The sequence below is a fragment of the Tachysurus vachellii genome, chromosome 10 (assembly GCF_030014155.1).
Source record: "Tachysurus vachellii isolate PV-2020 chromosome 10, HZAU_Pvac_v1, whole genome shotgun sequence".
Classification (NCBI taxonomy): Eukaryota; Metazoa; Chordata; class Actinopteri; order Siluriformes; family Bagridae; genus Tachysurus; species Tachysurus vachellii.
Window position 1 is genome coordinate 11,351,191 of NC_083469.1, and position 22,592 is coordinate 11,373,782.

The 22,592-nt window shown below is 39.0% G+C and overlaps 1 protein-coding gene across 2 annotated transcripts in view; it reads right to left on the bottom strand.

The window, feature by feature from the left end:
- Positions 1 to 22,041, bottom strand: part of cdin1 (CDAN1 interacting nuclease 1) — a 63,222-nt gene extending 41,181 nt beyond the window's left edge. Inside the window, exons 1-6 of one of the 2 annotated variants that reach the window (XM_060879051.1) lie at positions 21,821 to 22,041; positions 21,084 to 21,201; positions 7,943 to 7,988; positions 7,022 to 7,083; positions 6,273 to 6,333; positions 4 to 76 (exon numbers count right to left, since the gene is read on the bottom strand). In XM_060879051.1, the coding sequence (XP_060735034.1) occupies positions 4 to 76; positions 6,273 to 6,333; positions 7,022 to 7,083; positions 7,943 to 7,988; positions 21,084 to 21,193 (352 nt within the window). In that variant the 5' untranslated portion in view covers positions 21,194 to 21,201; positions 21,821 to 22,041. Of the gene's footprint in view, positions 1 to 3; positions 77 to 6,272; positions 6,334 to 7,021; positions 7,084 to 7,942; positions 7,989 to 21,083; positions 21,202 to 21,820 lie in introns of those variants that run through there. The other variant, XM_060879053.1, reaches the window with a different exon arrangement.
- Between the last annotated feature and the right edge of the window lie 551 nt (positions 22,042 to 22,592).

Sequence of the window (22,592 nt, forward strand, 5' to 3'; positions counted from 1 at the left end):
TACATACTGAGCCTTGGTGCTCTTCCAGGAATCTCTCCAGCAGCAGTCGAGCCAGCAGAGACGGGGACAGGTCCACCTGGGGGGAGATGACAATACGCTATTATGCACTAGAGTGCTCATTTTAGAGAGATACTCTTTAGTGATAATCATAGGGATACGAGGATATACCGTGACTCTAGTGTTTGGCTCAACACCAGTATCAGTGTAGAACTGGGTGAACAATCTTATCCACAATGAGCCGGTGTGGGTGCAGGTTTTCATTCCACTCAAGCAGGTGCACCACCTGATTCCAACTGTTTACTCAGCTGATCTTGGCTTTCAGTAGACTCAGATGTGTCTTCTGCTTGGTTGGAATGAAAACCAGATATGACTGGACACCACTGGTGGAGTATCATAACGCCAAATACTAAAACACAAAAAATACCATTGATCTTCTGACATTCGTTACAGTGTGTTTGAAAATAATACCATTTCTGTTGACCATGTGAAGAAGCGTAAGTTAAAATAATGAATAAAAGTACTCCAGGAAATGGTATTTGATGCCAATTGTTTCCCTACAAATGTATTATTCTAAGTTAAAGTTATAGCACATGTCCCATGATAAACTGGATCATCATCCAGGGTGTATTCCCACCTCATTCCCAGTGCACTTGGGACCGGCTCAGAATCCACAGTGATTCTTTCCAGTATGAAGGAATTGCCGAAGATGAATGAATGTTATACGCAAATGGTTCTGCTTACAACACATTTGTATTTTGTTGTTTCAAACAAAGTGTTAACAAGCGCATATTAAATGTTACTGCTTAGAAACTGCACAACTTCTAGATATACAAATGTTTGCTTAAACTTCAAGTAATTTTAATATATACATATTGCCTAAAATGGAGCTTTACAGATCTCCAGATTTAGATTGTGATCCATAACAAATGAGCCAAGGGATAAAGAACAATTACACAATAGGTAGAAAAGCAAAGCTAAATAGTACTAACTGGGCTGAAAGGATGTTCAATGTTCAGTACAAGCACATTGTGAATAAGAGTCCTGGGATGAATACAGTACATTATTTATGATTACGGCTACAGATCTTAGCTACATGTATACAATTTCTAGCTGAGATTATTCACTAAAGCAAGTGGGAGACATGGGGAAAAAAATTGTTTGGGGACAGTTCAAATATTTAGGGTCTCCATTTGAGACCATTCATAACAGTGAAGATAACAGAATATCAGCAGCAAACTGATGTCAACACAGATTGATTTTAAAGAAAAGGAAAGAACAAATACAGTTTTGTATGAGAATAATTGTTTGCCACAAGATAGTTCTGAACAAGTATTGAAACATCTATACTATTTAAGACAGACTTTGTAATGATACTCTTTATGATGATTTAAGGCACTGCCCTAAAGACAATTAAGAAGGAAAACTGGCTACTTTTGTTTGACAACATTTGTTTGACTGTATATTTATAATCACACCCTCTAGTGTCACACATATGAGGATGAGGTTCCCCTTTGAGTCTGGTTCCTCTCAAGGTTTCTTCCTTTACCATCTAAGGGAGTTTTTCCTTGCCACTGCTGCCTGAGTCACCTCAGACTTGCTCATTGGGGATAAATACATACACATTGCGAACTAAATATATATCTAATAATAATCTTGAATTTTGTATTCTATTAATCTTTATTAATCTTTATATTAACCTTTTGTTATATGTTTATGTTCTGTAAAGCTGCTTTGAGACAATGTCTATTATAAAAAGCGCTATACAAATAAACTTGAATTGAATTGAATACTTTCATCATCTAATGATCAACAACAAAATGTGAAGTAAAGTCACTAATACAAAGGGTTAAAAGACAACCTCATGGATTGTTCTTCATACTCGCCAGCAATGCTCTGTAGTACACTAACAAGTAAGGGACAGTTGGACAAAACAGAGTATCTAGCTGCCTTGAGTTGATGACTACAAAAATCCCACCAGTGCCCAACTTTGCTGAAAGACAGAGACAGCTTTAGACTCGTATCCGAGGCAGTGCAGACATAGCTGAGGCCGGAGCTGATGGCAGGGCCTGCAAACACTCACTAACTCAAAAGCCGGGAGGAGACACCGAGAGTGGAATGGCTCTTTGAAGGCAAAAACTTGAAAAGTATGAATGCTGGCTGGAAGATCAAGACTGGAGCTGACATGGAGCGTAGCACCTATGGCTCATTTAAAACCCTTCTGCAAGGAGAAGCTGACACACCGATGGCAGCACATCCATGCTTATTCCACCTCGTTCTCTCCCTCTATCCGTCTCTTTTTTCTCCCTCGCTCTTGCTCTCCATCAAATCCTGTATCCCAAGGTGGGCTGCTGGATAATTAATGTCCTCAAATAAGTTGTTTCTTGAAAACCATGAAGCGGCGAATTAATTAGTGCATGAAAGCAGCTGAAGCAACCATATATACGTTAAAAAAAATTGGAACGCATGTGAATTTGGCTAGAATAAGTAATATTGGTAGATAATACCCTCTTTCCTCTTTAGTTCATTAAACATCCTCATCGTATTTTTCACCCCTCTGCTGTGAAGCTTGGAAAGAACATAGCCAAAAAGCACTTCTTCTGCTTGTTAGCATAATTGGGACCCCGACGGCGGATTCCTGCTCAGCATATAGCTGGATTGTAGTGTTTTATCTCCTCTGTGATCCTTCCTGGTGTTGCTTGAAGCAGTCCACACACCACAAAAGATTTACTGGCGGTGCTGTTTGTTAACATCTCCATAATTCTGCATAGAGAATGCAGCCTTGACAACAACCAAACGTGTCTATAATTATTACGGCAGTAAGGAGACCGTATTCATCTTCATTAGGGGCTTTTGCTTTTGCAGAGTATCCTCTTGTCTACTTTAGCCCGCAGGTCTCTTCCTGTCTCTAACCCACACAATTGTGGCTTCTCTTCCCCCATTATCTTCCTCTTTTCCTCTCTCTCTTTCTCTCGCACAGACACACACATTTAAATATCACAGGATAAGGAGTTCATAGCCACCACAATAACCCACATCACGAGTGACACTTGAAAAATGGCAACATTACCCTTGGTGGGGCAGCCGGAATAAAGACTGCCTGATTAGTTCAGGTACTTGCATTCCCCTAATTTTCATATTAATCACAAGCCCATCTCACTCTAACGTTGGACTCCGGCACACGTCTGTGAAGTGTGAGCAACATTTACAGATGCCTGAACCCCGAAATTCTCTCCTTGTTCATCATTCACAGATGAACTGATGTCACGTCGGGAAGCTAGAGGCCATGGTGAAGGCAAGGAATTAAAAATGAACCCACAGCTACTTTGACATAATTGGATGCAATGAGAAAAATAGCAACAGAAGTGGAATTTTCTGGAATAATGATCCCACAGGTGCTTTATGGAATTAGAGATTAAGAGGAAAAAAAAAATAACAGATTTATTCTTCTACTCTATTAAACCTATACTCAATGGAGTGGATATACCCCAGAACATCTGGCAACACAGACACATGCCCACTGCAGCAAGCGAACAGCTTCCTCTCATACTTTTAGGAACATATTCCAAGGATAATAAAAATGCATAAGAAATTGACTGTGTGTGCCCTTTTTCTTGGGTGACCTAAGCTTTAAATTTAGGGCTTCGTAAAGGTTATGTAATTAGGAGTTATTTCACCTCGACCTCATTAGGTAAAAATGCACCCACTGACTTTTTGTGTGATCTGAAAGTTGTAATATCTCATTACGCAACCTATATAGAGCTGAGCAACCTATATAGAGCTGAGTAGTGAACACTGACCACACGTTTCCAGCTGCCTTGCTTGCAGATCTGGTTGAAAATCTCCTTTCATTATAAGCTCACATTCCTAAAAATACTTCATTAGAGTGAATCAAACCAATCAACTACAAGAGAACAAGAATTTTCATTTCACAGATTTAAAAAGGTAAGTCTGCTTAAACAAACAAACAAACAAAAAAAAAAAAAACACCTCGAATGACTCGTTTATTCATCTCTGTTCATTTATAATAAATGTTTCAGTCATTAAAAAAAAATCAGTTTTTTTTTTTTTAAAGATGCTCCTTTCCTCCTGTTGCTCTGTTTTCACTAATGGATTACTCACAATCCCATTTGATTAACAGATTTCACCCATTGCTTCTCTATCTATATTAGAGCGATGCAGCGGCGCTTTAGTCCTTTATTCTGTCCAGCACGCTCACCTCCTCATCTGTACACTCAGCTCAAACAGATCAGGTTCCAAAGCTTCAGCTTTTATGGTGACGCTGCCGTCTATGCTATCTTAGTTGTCATCTTAGATCGCTAACTAGACGGGCCAAGTCTCTGCTATAACGTGGCGTATCTACATTGCATTCTGGAACGTTTAAGCCAATGCTTGTCGTCTCCATTACGTTACGTTGGAGTTCTCATTCTCATGCCTGCCAGAGTGAGAAGCACTTAGTGACATGGCAGCATCGATACTGAGCAATATTCTGTCCTTTTTAGTTTAACATTCTAAAAAAAGTGTTAAAAATTGTTCGGTCACTTTTAAGCTCCATTGCTGCGATTACACAGAGATACAGTAGATGACTCTTGTCAGTGAGTCCTGCTATAGGATTGTGAGTAATACAGTGCTTCAGTTCAGCTTCAGCATTTTTTTTTGTTTATTTGTTTTATATATAATGATCAAAAATGAATGAGAATTTACATCCAAAACCTCACGAGCATAACTGTAGGTCAAAGAAGCTAAGCTGAGCTAATTCTCATCAACCTTAGTAGATTTAATGTCTCATAAACGTGTGCTGTGTTTCTAAATGCATTAATTTTGCATCTAAACCTAATATCTTAATTAAACAGTCTTTAACAAACAGTAATCTTCAGAATGTAAAGTAATTCTGTTCAGCTAGAATAATAAAATGAATTTTATTTTAATTATAGTAAATAAATGCAGGCAATAGAAAGACAACAACATTAAATCAGGTCTCAGTGCTTTGCTTTGAAACTTATTAACTAAAATAATCAGTGGTTGATTATTTAGCATTCTAAATTTTATTTATTTAGCATCCTTTCTAAAATAATGAAGAAATTACTCTGAAAGTTTGTTTGGAAATCTGAAAAAGGAATGAAAAAAAAAAGGCTCGATGATGTAGGTTGTTGGAGGAGTTTTGTACAGTACATAACCTTGCAATTTCCATGATTTGTATTTTGAGGTTCAGTACTTTTGTACAAGTGGAGAATCTTTATGAAAACAACACTTATTTATTTTTTTTTTTTGGGTTTAATATCTCTTTAGCAGGAACGGGTCATCTGAGGCGAGGCATGATCATTAAACAGAGGATATTAACTCAGTTCATCTTGATTCTCACTGCTATTATCAGAGTAAACATCAAATTTGAGGTTTTATGGGATGCATTTTAAGAGGCCGTGGCGATGGAGAGGGCGGGAGCACAGCCCCCATTTAATGGGACACGCCAGAGACACTGCAGGGTCTTTTCACTAGCCATTAAACCCTGAGTGTAACCCAACGTTAATTGTTAATTTGCTGACTGGCTGCAATGCACAGAAGACACTGGCTAGTCAAGGAGAGGACTCGTTCGTTCTTATTAATGCAAAAATGTTGGAACTTCTTGGCCGCATGTGACCCTTTACCTTTAACGCTTGCAGCGGCAAACTATTTCTAATGCACACAACAAAACTTAACCCAGTCCAGGATTAGGAGCATATGGGAGCATGTGGGTTGTTTTCTAGTACTCAGACTTAATCCTGATTAATATTGCTTTGAATGATATTCAGTAGAGATTTTAGTGAACATTAATAAAGCTTGTAGCTGGTCAGATGTCAAGCATAGATATAAAGCTCAATAATACATGCAGACTTCTGTGTGTCAATCATTTATTGTTCCAGAAAGCTGCATTTATGAATGTCAATTATGATAATGACAGAAAAAAAAGTATTTTTACATCTGTCTGAGGAGGATACGGCCTAATTGCATTAAATAATTGGTTAATAGGTAGGACCATTTGCCCAATTTTTATAAGTACTAACAGGCAGGGGAAAAATCTGAAACACTGATTCAGTCTTTGAAAAGATGGAGCATTCAGGGATAATTGTGTTTGTGCCAAAATCTGCTGCAGACCTGCCAGGGCACTTCAAAAGAAAAATAAATAGCTAGCTATAAAACTGAAATGGGAAGAAAATACACAAAGAGAAGAAAGAAAGCAAAAGAAAAAGAAAGGGAGCCAGAGAGAGTAAAAGACTCAAGAGGTTTTAAGTCATTACCTCATTGGCTAACGCCAGCAGGACAGGGTCTGAAGGATGCTTGCTGGCTTCGGTACGGTACCTTCATTAGAACAACAAAATAACGATCGTGGAATAAAAAAAAAAAAGAAGAGAGTCAACAGTCATGTAGATAGAGGACAACAAGAACAGGCCAGCCAAGACATGCTGATGTCCCATAGGCTTTGGCCTCTACGGTATATCCAACGCTTTGTGTGGTTGAAACGTTAAAGCTCTGAAACCTCAGACTGTCCTCAAATCAGACAAGCATGATCATTAACAAAACGAGGGGGCTCTGCCTCCTCCCAGTCACAAACCACAAAGCCTTCCAAAGATCCCACGCAGATAATGTGTGAGGCTTCTTGTTATGTAAGCGGGTTACAACTGCAGCTTCTGCTTTGCGTTTCGCAAAAACAACAAGCTTAATAGGCTAGCAGAGGCTAATTACGATATGCAACAGCAATGCTTCCTTTCCTTCAGCCACTTTGCTTTTGTTGTCTCGTGATCTGATTTTTGAAAGAAATTGCAAATAATAGGCCGCCATGTGCCTAATCAAGGCAAATGTCCAAGCGTACAGTTTTTTTTTTTTTCTTTCAGTCTGCGTGTGCACATTTGTAAGCTTAGCAGGTGCGAGTGGGGATCTGGGAGGCCTGGTGATTTGTTTAGAGGAGATTATATCTGTCACTGAAGCCCACCCACTCACACATATACACCCGTCTAGTGATTAGTAGGTAGAGTGGACTGATTCTTACCTCTGGTAGTAGACTTCGATGACATCTGCGTGATGTTTCACAAAACTTCGTTTCATTCTTTTCTGAAAAAAGGTGAGGAATGTTTTTTTATAGTACCTTCTAAATACGCACGTATTTTACACCAGTCATAAGTCAGATTAAAAAAAAAAACCTATGCAAAAAGAAAATAAACCTTTTTTTTAAATTCGTCCTATGTGAGCAAGCAACATTATTAAATCTCAGCAAGTTGTGCTCAAAGGGGTTTGATGTGAGTAATGACAAAATCACCCTCCCTTGACTTAAACCTTCAATTAATTTCCACTGCGATGAAACCACAACAGATTAAAGCCCCCTCCCCGCTGCAAATTTCAAATGCTTTATTTTATATGATTCAGTTGCCATCTTAACCAGGGGAAAGAGTGAGCATGGCTTAAAAACAACTTATTTAAAAACTACAAAAAAGCAATTCCAGGGGGACACGCTGCATGAGTGACACCTGTCACACGGATGATGAATGACTCCATTTTGTGCCTCTGCAGCCTTCTGCCACTCCCGGCATCGGCCATTTATCATCATCGGCTGTCAGCCAGGGAAAGCGGCAGTGACAGTGCGAGTCAGCAAACATTTAGCACACGGAGCCGCACTACACGGGGAAATTATTATTGTCAGAATAATAATGGTTTAGCATAATTTATTACAGGTCCACCAAATAAGCAGGGGCTAGATGTTATTAGACAGATGGATGGGAAGGCTTGGCAGGATTCCACCGAGACTCAGGCAGGGCCTTCGTCGTACGAGTGGGGCGAGGAGGGGAGAAAGAGCGAGGGGGGGGCATCCTCCGAACCAATCAGAGAGCTGGCAGTTCAATTACAAAGAAATAAGGGGACATTCATCATTCAATTAGGCACCTGTCAGGCCTCACAAAGGAAGAAAACTTCTAACCTGGTACTCCAGGGAGAAGATGCTCAGAAGAGTGGACTGCGAGTGACTGGAACAAATAAAAGAAGGACAAAGTTAATTACCAGAGTGCATTGCACAGAGACAAAGGAAGAGGGGCGCTTCAAAGCCGCGGCCGGCTGCCCTGTAATCTAAAAGAACATGAAAACAAGTGTGGCAAAGTTGTTCCAGATGAACATCTCGGACAAAAGGTTCCTGCTGAGATGCGTCGTGAGGGGAGGGAGGTAAGGTTACACAGACTGGGGATGGTGTGAAATGAGAGAAAAATACAAGCACTCCCACTCCTCATATCACTGTCCACTGCATCAGACAGATGCTACAGTCCTTCCTGTCTGTAACATGCATAAAGAGAGGCAAAAGCACAGACATAAAGCAACATCACATATCCATATGTTAACAGGAAACAATATACTATTATTTACAAATGTACATTTTATTGGCATTATGTAATCTTATATTGGAAGGAATGTCCTATTTTTGACCCCAAAATGTAGTGTGTTATCGAGAGCAAGGGGTTTCGGGTCGAGAGAAATTTTGCCACACTGGCATATGGGACATTCAGAAACATTCACACTGAAACTGGTGGGCTTTGAAAATGGAAACTTTCACAGCAGGAAGCTGGGACTCCCGGGAGTGGCTGAATTCCACGGCTTGCCATAAGATACATTCATTTCCAGCTACACTCAATGTCAAACACCTGTCCATTACGTTGGACAAAGGACTTCTGACCCACTGCTGATATCCCCTTCACTGACCAAAATCTTGCAAGCAATTTCCCTAAAACAACAACACAACTCTCCAACTCTCCATGCGCTGCTCCTACCGTCTCATGTGGTTTTGTTTCCACATCCTATCTCCAAGCAGCATATACTGTTAAACCTAATAGACGTCTCTCTGTGAGCAGGAATGTAAACAGAGACGAGAAAGCCAGGTTTTCTACCTGCTGTGAAATATAAAGTCCATATTGATCTCGGTAATCAATCTGGACACGTACCAATAAAGCAACGGAGCACTTATATTTAGATTTTTCTCATTATATTCATAATCAACTCAATAAAAGCTGACTTGGAGACAGGGTACAAAGAAAACACATTACAAACCCGAGTCTCCTGTTCTGAACATCAACAACTCAGCACAAATGTCTTATATAGAGGGGGAGAAAAAATAACATCTTTGCGAGCACATATCTCAAAGGAAAGAAGGCTGGCACAGAATTAATTTACAATGATATGCATGAGTCAAGGGGTCAGTGCAATTAAGTGAGCCATTAAACAGTCAACTGTCAACATGTGAACACTTATGAGGGGGTAAAAAAAAAAAAAAAAAAAAAAAAAAAAAAAAAGTCTTCCACACTTCAACCTTGCACCTGAACATTTCAACAACATTACTGCTCAATTCTCAAGACATGACCGTCCCCGCTGCTGAATCCCACATCTGTTAGGTTTTAAATGGATTACTCTCTATAATGATCATGATTACGCCCTAATTGCTAAATCTTTGCCCTGTTAAGTTTAAAGGGAGGTAAACTGCCCTAAATATCTATGAAAACATATCTGTTTCAAATACTGAGTCAACCTGTGGCTAAATATTCTCCTATGCTTAATACAGAAATGTACAAATAAGGGCATTAAAGAAAAACACCTACGTTACATACCAAACCCATTAGTCAGAATAGAGCTTTTCTAATGTTGCTAAAATCAACACGTGTAAAGTCCTTTCTCCTGGACAGCCATCGTGTCTAAGCTACATCAGGCTTTTCCAGGATGATGACTTATTTTTGTACAATGTACAGCAACACAACATGCTGTAGCATAGACAGCTGATCTCAGTAAGCCATGATAAAACTTTTTGGGTTTTACCAAGCCAGCTTTAGGCTCTGACTCGAGGTTGGTGAAGATTATAGAGAAATTGATTTGAGAAACTTGGAAAGCAAAACAATTCAGTAGGATTTCAGAGCTGCTGCTACAATGTCAGGATTGCGGTCAACTCGTGTACGGAAGCGGAAGATCGGACACATTTTATAACTGTACGTGATATAGAATTGATCTTTTGAACTATAAGCAAGAAAGAGTAAATAAATTTACAGTATTATATCAATATAGAAAACAGCATATTGCTAAGAAAACATCAATATATACTGTAGCAACGTGTGAGTAACGGTGAAGAAGATTTTACAAAATGACGTGATGATTTAGAACAGAGGTGTTACAGTAGAGCAGCAGGTTGTGTTGCTGTCTCACAGCTTTAAGGTCTCTGATAGGATCATATTCATTTGTTACTGTATGTGTTTTACATGTTCACACAACAACCAAAACACGCTGGTAGGTGGACCTGCTGTGCTAAAATGCCCTCAGGTGTGAACGAGTATATGAACATGTACGTGTGTGTGTGTGTGTGTGTGTGTGTGTGTGTGTGTGTGTGTGTGTGTGTGTGGTTGCTGTGCCCTGTGACAGACTAACAGCTCATTCAGGGTGTATTCCCACCTTCCTTGCACTCAGTGTTCATGGGATTGGTCCAAATCCACAGCAACACAGTTAAAGTAGTTACTGAGAATGAATGAATAAACGAACGGACGAACGTTTATTTAGATACAAGTGATTGTCATTGTAATAACCGAATAGTCTTGTAGTTCTAAGTTCAAGGGAATGAATGAAAGAATGAATGAATGATCATAAGTACAGAGCAAATAATTTGATTATGTTTATCAATGTGTTAACTTCAAAATGCAATGGATTTTTCAGTGTTTCATTTACACAGTTCAGTGTTGAACTGATGAAGAAAATGCCTACACTGAATTTAGGCATCACAATGTTACAGAACCTCACTGACTATGAATTTAGCCTAATAACAAACTGTTAAACAATTCCGATCCATTCAAGGCAGGACACAGACTAATACATAATGTATGGGCATAAAAATATCAACTAAAGTAAAAAACAACAACAAAAACTCCATCACATGACCAAGTTAGGTCAAGCGTCTGATTTCACAAAGACGTCAAGGGAGTCTATCTTAACTATAGACAGAAAACAGGTTGCTAGACGGTACAAATTTATCCTCAACCTACAAACAGAGTAGTAAACTTTCTCCCACGTCGAGTGTCAAATAATGAATAATTCAAAATAACTAAACCCTGATGTTAGACATCCTGAGACTTCAGAGCGCTCCAAGTGAAAACAGCTTAACTTATCAGAATCTCTTACTGCTACAGAATCTATATTTCCGCTGTAGAAATACATTTGTTCTGTAGTTTACAGCGGCTCCGGTGACACGGAGTCCATGAGCTGTGGCTCTCAGACCACACGCCAGTTGCTGAATGCAAGTAAACCTGATACATCATAATTCACTGGATTCTACCGCTGTAGAATAGAATTTACAGCAGGAATGCAGGAAACTAGACCAAACAGACAGATGTAATTTATTACGCAACTGACTGCTATGCTGTTCTTCCGATCGTTCCTATTTATCTTTATTTTCCTGAGCCGCTGTTTAACAGGCAGAGAAAGGCAGAGAAATGCACTGAAAATATGAAGAAAAGTGCAGAAAAAGTCTGCAAGCCATTTCAGTTTTAAAAAAGTGTGCTACTACAAATCATTTTTAATTAAAACGACAGTTTATAATAATAATAATAATAATAATAATAATAATAGCACAGTGTATTTACAGCATGTAGGTAAAAAAAAAAATCTAGAAAATACTTCAGTGGAAAAAGAATGAAGAGCTATTAGAAGGTCATAGAACAGCATTAAGCCTATCGCCTCTAGCCTATAATTTCAAACAAGGAAAAACAGAAGGCCTGCAATCAGATCAGTGCCTTGGAAATCATTCAGAACGTAATTACCCTTCTCTCCAACCTACGACATTCCATTAATATGCATGGAGCTGAATATAGCATTGAGGCCAATTTGATTAAAATATACCACTCAGACTGTTCCATGGTGTCTATTTAACGCTACTGTCACCCGAGCAAGTTAAACTCTACTGGCCAGATCATACCTATACACACAAACTACATGCTGCGTAATTGGGTATTTTGAGTCTAATTAAATTTATCATCATCATTTTTTTTTTTTTTTTTATATATATCAACTATGAAGCGCTCATGAGCAAAGCAATAGTACATGATTTTAAACGAGTTTTTTATTCAGTACGTCCTTACTAATTCTTAATCATTTCAACCTTCGTCCCTTTTGTTTTTTGCAAATGATTAATAATAAAAAATGGCAGCGATTAACCTAATGAATACCACCTGGCTAATGATATCCGTCTCATATGTTTCAACAATAATTAGCGCTTGCTACATCTATTTGTGGCAGGGCAGAAACTGCAGCGAAGCATAGCAAATTTTATTCCTAATGACTTAAGGATGGGCTACAAACAAAGGCAAAGATGGGAAGATTTGATATGGTTGGAATGAATTAAATGCAGTGCTGACATTTATGAGACAAGGTAGGAAGAAAAAAAAAAAAAAAGAAAAACAACAGGTTTTTCTCCTGACATGAGTGTCATTCAGAAGCCACGCTGAACAGTAATTAAACTCAACACTGGCTGAATGTGACCTGAGGATGGACTTGCTGCTCAAAGTCTATTCTTTGGGTTTTAAATCAATATTTTTGCACCACAGCATCTACTTTTGGTTTGTGCAACATATATGTAAATTGCTCTAATTATACATGCTGATAAGAGCAGGGGAACATCTGTTTCATCCCAAACAGCACCGTATGAAGATAAAATGCACAACAGTGATAGCTCTGACACACCAAAACACACATGTTCTAGCTAGTTACGTTAATTATGCTTCAGAAAATATGTTTAGTTAAACTGCAGAAGAATAAACTTCTTAGGAGCTTTTACACAAGATTGAATCACGCATTGCTTTCCTATAGAACTACTCATGAGAAGAAGCCTGTTCAACTCATTTATAAATTACTGTTTACTTCATTACATACATATTTGACAAGAATTTGATACGATTAAACTGTAGCAGGCAGAAAAAAAAAAAAAAAGGATAAACCAGAATTGTTGTGTACATCATGATGCGATCACCGACTTTATCTTTCAAGGTAAAGGGGAGGTGTGAATTCATAATAAGCTTCTTATGGACTGGAGATGCCAGACAAATTGGGGGGCATAAACTTATAAGATCTCTGTTTTTAGCTGCTCTGAACAATGTATATGTATGTGTGTGTGTGTGTGTGTGTGTGTGTGTGTGCGTGCGCAGTGGATATGATCTAAAAACGATGCTACATTTAATATCCTGACCATTTTTCTACATCAAAATCATTAGCATTTTTTTCCCAAAATCTTATGTAAAGTGTAAAATGAGTCCTTGATTAAGAAGAATAAAAGAAAGAAGAAGCACATGAGGCTGACCAACTTTCTGCTCCCTCAAGGACGGCCACATCGCGTTTTCCCCACATTTTGCGCAATTTGGTTCAATCCTCTTCCACATCTGATCCCAGTGTGCAAACTGATCTTCAGGCAACAATCCCATGCAGTAGCTGTGCAACTGTACTACACTCCCAGCACATTCTCAGAGCATTGTGTAAGGCAGTGACACATTTCACCCAAAGCTACATTTGTTACTGCGTGGCATAGTGCTGATGATTTTAAAAAGCTTTTCTCTGCCAATACTTCCAGAACCTGGAGAATAAATTACCAGAAGGTGAAGACATAACAAAACGATTCAAAAAGCCATCATACTATTTTTTTTTAAAGGTGGCTGTTTTAAGACTGCTTTCAACAGATGATTTTCCAGTCTATAGTACGGTGAGGAATAATGTGTTTTATAAGAAAACGTGTATTCTGTTCTAACCAGAGCGAGTAAAGAGCGCTCTAGGAGAACTGCTCTGCACTGCTTCAACTAAGTTAAAGGTCTTTCTCATGTCCACCGTCTCTTTCTCTCTCGCCCTTGGCTTTCTTCCTCGCGCCTAACCACATAAACAATCCCAGTTGTGTGACGAGGCCGTGTGCATCCCTGACAGCAAAGCGCTCCACTGGCCAGGCCAAAACCACAAGCCTAAACTGCCAGTTCCACTTTTTGTTTGCACCGTGAGACAGAGACGTGTGGTCTTCCACAAGAGAGAAATGCCTGGCCAGTAGCTCTGGGAGCCAGACAGCCTGCTAGCTAACACAACGACTGAGTTTTTACTGCACTGTCAGAGCACAAGAGTCAAAATAGCAGCATCAAACATTAAACAGTGACCAACATAAAACAACAAAACTAGTCATGTTGGTTTGAAATCTTGCGTCTAACAATTAACTAAACAATTTGTTTGTTTCGTGTATAAAAAGCCAAAAGTGAAGGAGGGAAAGGTCTCATGAATTTTTAGTAACCCAGAGAATACTGAGCCTGGTTAACATATAATTCAGTCCTATCGGATTAACAGGCATGTAATAGAGAGATAAACACCATAACTGAAATAAATAATCAATGAGAAACCCCTTTGCTTCAAACCCCAGCTTGAGCATTACCATCGAAAACAAAGTGTCTGCAGCCAAGAAAATCAGCATATCAATGGCACATGCCACAACAACACTGGCCTCGGGTTTACTCCAAAGAGCACACTAGATAAACCCCAAATAACAGAGAAATTAACAAATGCTTGACATTTGCTCAACATCCATTATTCTGACACTTCTTCAGAATTTCAAAAGGCTGAGTGCATGCTTAATCAACATTCATATTCCCCAAGCGAGCCACTGGCACCATATTGCAGCCCGCCTCAGCGCTGATGAAAACGGCACATTAGGGCCAGTTTCGAAAACGTTCAGGGACTCTGAACGGATGTGTGAGGACGTGTGGGTTGTCTGCATGTGGAAAGGGGGAAGAGCGTGTGCGCTTTCTCTCTTTTAAAACACGTCCAAGATGGGAGCATCTGCAGTGGTCTATTCTCTTCCCACTCCAGCCGGCCAGCTCGATATCCAAACTCGACAGACATATGCAAAGTGAGCTGAACACCATTGGAAAGAGGGGAGTGATCATTACACCCAAATTCATTCATAGCAGTGGGCAGAGGGCTAACGGAGGCGTCTCACTCCTGGGACAAAGACCAGAGGGGAATGACAGTGGTCCCACATGATCCCAGTCAGCCAGGCGAGCTCAGAGAGAGCATTTCCAATTCTAATATGAAAAGAGAGAGAGAGAGAGCGAGAGAGCGAGAGAGAGAGAGAGAGAGAGAGAGAGAGAGAGAGAGAGAGCGAGAGAGAGAGAATGGCCTGTGCCTGATGTCACATCCCACCACTGGGCCATCACGCCATCATCACACCCCCCCGTTCTGGTCTCATTGTAGTGGCAGGACAGGCCGGCCAAGCAGGAGGTGTACTGGATTTGCATGGCTCTCCATTGTGAGCGGGGGGAAAAGTGACAGCACCGTGTCCAATTCTTTTCCCTTCAGAACGACTCGAGCCCGGCAGGAGAGGCCAGGCTGACAGATGACTCCCAACATCTGTGTTACGTGACTGATACAGATGAGGGACTTTTCATCCCCCCTTGCAGTCAAATGCATAGTCAGGACCCAGGCACCCGGTGCAAATAAACTTTAAATGACCGAAAAATGAGACTGGATTCAAATAGGTTTGTTTAGGAAATGTAATATATTTAATTTGATTTTTTTTTTTTTACTGTGTGCCCAAAAATGCACAAGAATATTATGATGTGTTGGAACTGAACTTTAAATGGATATTGTGCCATAGAGTTTAATTAATCAGATACTTTTAAGCAATATTTTATACAAAAATCCTCTAGCTGTAAAATCTAGATTTTATTTAAAATGAACTAAACCATCATTCTTACTATGGGTAACCAGGGAAAGTAGAACTGTCTGTTATTCAGCATCAGTCACTATTATACAAAGCCTAGAGGGTTGGTAAAATGTTAACTACATAGTTCTTCACCAACATTTCCTAGAAAAGATTCTAAACTATTTATTCAGAAGGCAAATGTACTACCTGCATGTATTTGCAAGAAATGCATTTCCACAGCTTTGGGTGCTGTAATGACATGCTATTTCCAGCATGCACGTGACACAGGAATAATACGGGAGACTGGTTTTAAGGGGAAGGGGTATTCTTTCATTTAGTCCATGTGGCCATGCGTTCAGCATGGCTAGCGGGTTGAGCCGTGTGACAAGGCTAGAAGATTGGAGGGATTCTCTGCTATGATTCTGTGAGCATGGCATTCCCAGCAGGGACAGGCTGCACGAGGAGCGATGAAGGACAGAACTTGCCGTTCCCTAAACCGGCAAAAAAAAAAAATACAAAACAAAAAAACAAAAAAAAAACAGCCAGGCTGCCTGTCTCGACTCCAACACTGACTAAGGCCCTGGGCTTTGAGGCACAGCGGAGGGGGGAAATCACAGCCTCTCACTGCCGTGCCTCAGCGCATGCTAAGAGATGATGGATGGCCTAGTCGATATGTTATGTCTTAAGAGCCTGATTTCCTGCCAGTCCAATCACTAACCCTCCAGAGCCCGGCTCAGCTGATTGGACAAGCAGAATAATTTTGCAGGCTGTGAAAAACACTACCGCCGCGCCTGTCTGTCACGTTCTGAGATAATGTCCATGTTTTTAAAATTGCGAGGTGATTTTTTATTTTTATACAATCTTAAAATATGAACATAAACACAAAAATAAATCAAAGTCAAATAACACACGCATTTTTTTTGGAGTGCACAATAATCCAAGTGCAGTCAAAATAAAACGAAGAAAACTGCAAATATGAGCTAGATTGTAGTTTTAGTACAACTGCCTAAAAACAAAACACACAGATTTATTGGGGAAAAAATACATGAAAATTAGGTCATACATCAGGCCAGTCTGTAAGGACAATGGGATATAAAAAAAAGTGGCTGGGGGATCGGCCTAGCACATATCATATTCTATAAAACGCTGACGCCAATAACAAAGGCATGTTCACTGTAGGCTGTGTGTCCCTTGGGGACCCAGTGCCTTATTCTAGCAGTGATTACAGCACTATGAAACTAGGAAGCTCCCAATTCATGCGAGTCTCTAAGTGACCTCTAAAGGAACGGGGCTGCCTCAGAGGCCTTGGGGGATTACATGTGTTACATTCAATAAAGAGCAGTCCCTCATTGTCAAGGAGACACACAAACAAAGCCATTAACCCCGGCTTATACAATACATCCACGATAGAGTATACGGCCTTGCAATAAGTACAAAATATAAACAATAAAATATAGTAGCTTTAAAATTAGACTGGACTTATGTTGTGACGTGACAAGGCAGACACCCCCCCCCCCCCCCATAAAAAATAATAAAAAATAATAATAATTAACCTTTACAATTTACATTGACAACTAAATAATTAGAAGTGCTGTATCTAACAATATAGACAGATCACCAACATCATCATTATCATCATCATCAGACTGAATTTGAGTTCATGAGCACTTATTATGAAAGCAAATAAACTTGTATTGTACCAAAGAGATACTTTTTACCAAAATACCAATAAAACTTTCATTTCAAGTTTCAATTGTTTTTAATTCAAACCTTCACGGGATGCCAGCATTTATTTTATTATTATGACCGGATTATTGATTCTTTTTCTATTCAGTTTGCATTACTAACAATTATTAACCATATAGTCACTTCCACCCCATACATCCAAGCACATGACCTGCCTTTTAATGATTTTCTCAGAGAAGATGAGGCTAAACATAGTGTCTATGTGACACTAGCACTGAAACCCAGCAGAAGAACCGAGGTCGAGTCAGAACGTTTTCCAGCACATCACATGCCTTTCCTCACAGCAGCACCAATGCAGCATCCGTTAGTAACCTGAATGCAGGGAGTATTTTCTGTCGATCCTAACACAACCTCTTGAGCTAATCAGACCAGTCCCACAGTTTCAAGTTGTTTGTAGTTTATTTTAATTGGTTTTAAAGTACTTTAATGGATTTATCATGAGACTTATCTGAATGCCAAGTATAACTGATAAACTGTACTAAAAACTACATCATTTAACTCTATATGTAAGAACAAGCTGCTGTGTAGGGCATTCATACATGGCAGGAGTTTCATTTAGAGGAAATAATTGTTTAATTAATCTAAAAAAAATAGCAATACATAATACAATGCAACATTCAAATCAAGTCCTATTTTACATTATTTTAAGTCCATTAACTTGAAAACAACATTCTCTCTCTCTCTCCCCCTCATATATATATACACACGTGTGTGTGTGTGTGTGTGTGTGTGTGTGTGTGTGTGTGTGTATATATATATATATATATATATATATATATATATATATATATATATATATATATATATATATATATATATATATATATACACACACACACACACACGTATATATATGTATATATATACATATACGTGTACATATACATATACGTGTACATATACGTGTGTATATATATATATATATATATATATATATATATATATATATATATATATATATATATATATATATATATATATATACACACACACACACATACAGTATATATACGTATATATATATTTTTCTGTCGGTTCATTTAACCTCGGTGTTAGAATTGTGTTATGTTTAGGTGAAATGGTTTTTGTAGTCTTATAGCTGAGCTTCCTCTTGTACTTCTGGTTTGCTGCAAGCATAGATAGATTCAGGCTTTTTATGCTTAAAGGTTAAACAACTTTTACTGATTTGGCGAGTCTATAAAACTAAGGTAAGTTAAGCCAAGGCAAGCTGCAACCTAGCCGTCTCTTTCTCCTGAACTGTAATAGTCTAGACGGGAATTTAAGCGAATGCTCCCCAGTACCTAAAAATCAGTAAATGAATGGCAGCTAAACTCTCAGTGGACTGCGCAGCACATTCATCAAAATGACAAAGTGCAACAACTTCAGCGATTATCCTAAACGCTCTGGTTTGGATTTGACGTGAAAGCTCTTACCTTCTTGCCACTTTTAAATATACTTAGCTGGAAAATAAGCATCAGCAGCCACTAAATTATAGTCAATTATGTCCTAAATCCTTCAAATGTCCATGCTTCATTTTGGGGCTTTAATGGAGCAGCAGTAAGTGAGGAACAAAACAGGAAACTAATCAATGATGAGGTGGTGATGAGATGGTGATGAGATGAGGTTCTTTTTACACTAATAATTTATTAAGGAAAGGCATAGTATAAAAAGGCAGAGCATACTTTGAACATTCACAAAATCAGTTTCTGTCTCTTTAAGGGAGTAAGACAAAAAAATTATTAATGAATTACTTAAACATTTAGTCATTCATTCATCTGAAATCATTACTTTATGCTGGAGAGGGCCGTGGTGGATCTATGAGGCAGGAATACACCCAGGATCAGACACTAGTTTGTCACAGAGCATCATGCACGTTCATATTCACACATGCGTTTACATGTTAGTCACCAATTAACCTTCTGGCATGTTTTTTTTAGTAAATAATACCGCAAGTTGGTGTGGTTTACTGAGGCACTGACACCCGTTCATCACACGATCATCGATCTTCTACCGTCCATCTCCGCAAAAGAAAGATGTTTGTGGCTCTGAGGCTTATCTTTGTGTCAATTCTACAGCATCAAAAGAGCACACAAAACAACTGAGATACTACACAGATGCAGCGAATGGTGTATGAGCTAATGGACATGGTTGTCATCAAATGAAAGAATGTTTTACCTTCAGCAAACAGCTGGTCAGTGTCATCCTGGTGCAGGACGACTTTTTCCAAAGCCACAGGAAGTCTGAGCATGTTGCAGACACAGCCCATCAAGAACATTTATAAAAACCATCTCCGGTTTATATGAACCTACAAATTTGCTCTTACACTGGCACCAGCACCGTTCTAAAATGTTTCATGTACCGTGATTTAAAAGACATCGTTTAACAGACGGCCAAATTCCTGTACACACACGGACAGCTTTAAAATCAAGACGATCCTCTTCGATGACAAAGAGGATTTAGAAACATGACATCACAACCTCACTGAACTATTTATCTCAGTCAAGAAGAAGCTGATGGAACTCTCAGACTTAAACAGCATAAATATTCTCTCCTAAAAGTCTAAAAGGAAATTTTTATGCAGTAAATTTATGAACGTTCACCATCTTGGCATATGTTGTTTTACAACAAAGCTCAAGTTGCAGTAAAAATGATACAAAGCTGGAGTGGGGTTAGACCTCATACCTTTATTTTCATGTCATTCACATTGCTTGTTTGACTTCATACAACTAACTCATGAGATTTGGTTGATCTGTGCAGGCTGAAGATCTGCACAGCTGCACTGTTAGGAAACCTGCTCGTTAATGAAATATATTATATCAAAAATGAATGATAGCCGGGGGCACGGTGGCTTAGTGGTTAGCACGTTTGCCTCACACCTCCAGGGTTGGGGGTTCGATTCCCGCCTCCGCCTTGTGTGTGCGGAGCATGTTCTCCCTGTGCCTCGGGGGTTTCCTCCGGGTACTCCGGTTTCCCCCCTGGTCCAATGACATGCATGGTAGGTTGATTGGCATCTCTGGAAAATTGTCCGTAGCGTGTGATTGTGTGAGTGAATGAGAGTGTGTGTGTGTGCCCTGCGATGGGTTGGCACTCCGTCCAGGGTGTATCCTGCCTTGATGCCCAATGACACCTGAGATAGGCACAGGCTCCCCGTGACCCGAGTAGTTCGGATAAGCGGTAGAAAATGAGTGAGTGAGAGTGAATAATAGCCTATTTATTGCCTTGTAGCGCAGCATGGATGCTGCAGTGGGTGATGCTGCCTCACAGCTCCAAGAGCTCCGGTTCAATTGTCTGGTTTCTGTACTAGTCTATGTCTGTTTGGGATTCCTCTTGGTTTACTGGTTTCCTCCTCCCTCCCAAAATTATGCCAGTAGGTGGACTGGCAATGCTAATTTGCCCCAAGTGTGAATAAGTTTCTCACAATGCCCTGTAATATCAAAGCAAATCCATGCCATTCTCCCAGTGTGCCACCCAGACCCTGACCATAATAAGAAATAATTTACTGAAAATGGACGAATCAGTATAATGAATAGAAGGAATGAATATATGGCCATGTATTCACAAGTGCATGTCATTGTTATAAGGGAACAGTCATGCAGTTGTGAGAGTCAGGGAAGTGCAAGGGTACATGTACACTTACTTTGGAAATCGGTCCTTCAGCATCTTCATACACTGCCTTGTAGGCCGAAGCTGTTCAGTGAACTTTGCGATTACTCTGTATTCTGCCCTAGAGAGCTTCATTTTACTCATCTATACACCTTTAGATGGAGAGAGAGACAGAGACAGAGAGAGAGAGAGAGAGAGAGAGAGAGAGAGAGAGAGACAGAGAGAGAGAGAGAGAGAGAGTAAGAGAGACAGAGAAAGAATAAAAGAGAGAGAGAGAGAGAGAGAGAGAGAGAGAGAGAGAGAGAGAGAGAGAGAATGTTCATTGCAAGTATAATATTACAGCAATAACCGGCACATATATTGATAATGGTCTCCCTGGGGTATATTTACACAGGGCTGTATTACTGTAGATGACTTGGGATCTTACTAACAGTGAGAACAGTAAGAGAATATATGCAGTGTAACAGTCAATGCAGTATTTATATTATATATATATATATATATATATATATATATATATATATATATATATATATATATATATATATATATCCCATAATACTTCTATGTGTTATATGTGCAACATTTCATTTGGTAAATATATACAGTATATACATGGCACGTAAGCGAAAAACTGACTTCCAAATACATCTCTTCTCCCTCTCTAGGTGCACTATATAGGGGATAAACACAGTCAGACGCTACCTAGCACACTACACATCCAACAGGAACTCGATTGAGACACAGCCCAAAACTGCTAACTCACTCTACCTTCTCGGTGCGGCCACAGATAGCAACAAATCACACGCTTAAACTTCCAGACACCTTCGACAACAGCACGTTAGAAGATATATCAGCGAGTCCTGATCATTTGTCATCCCAAATACAATTAACAGTAGAAAAATCTTTGCTACTGAAGGATATTGAAACACTTCCTGGATAGCTCCCGCGAAAGAGTTGAAAGGCGGGCGTCACAAAAAAATCGCTTTTCTGATTGGCTAGGATTGCGAGGATTGAGTAAAGTCGAAGCTGATTCGTCAGCAACAGGACGCTGTAATAAAGCTCAGCAAAATGGGCGGAGTTCTGAGAATATGAGAAGTAATAACAGGTAAAGTTTGCAGATATTTTTTTTCTTTTTACTTTTTTAATTTTTTTTTTTTAGAATTTAATATGCATGATACTTTTTTTGCTTCTCTATGAGAAAGGAAATGAACTAAAATCAATGTAAATTATATATATATATATATATATATATATATATATATATATATATATATATATATATATATATATGTATGTATGTATGTATAAAAAAATATATACAATAATATCTGTAAAAAAATATTAACAGATTTGAACATTAATTTGAGGACATAATTATTAAACATGGACTAATATTCGACATAGGAATATAAATTAATTTCTGGTAGTTGTAAAAAAAATTTATTATATCACAATAATATCATACACTGCAATATTTACCTGCCTATAGACATTATGTCAGACATTAGGCTCAATAATGGAGATCAATTCTAATGTGTAG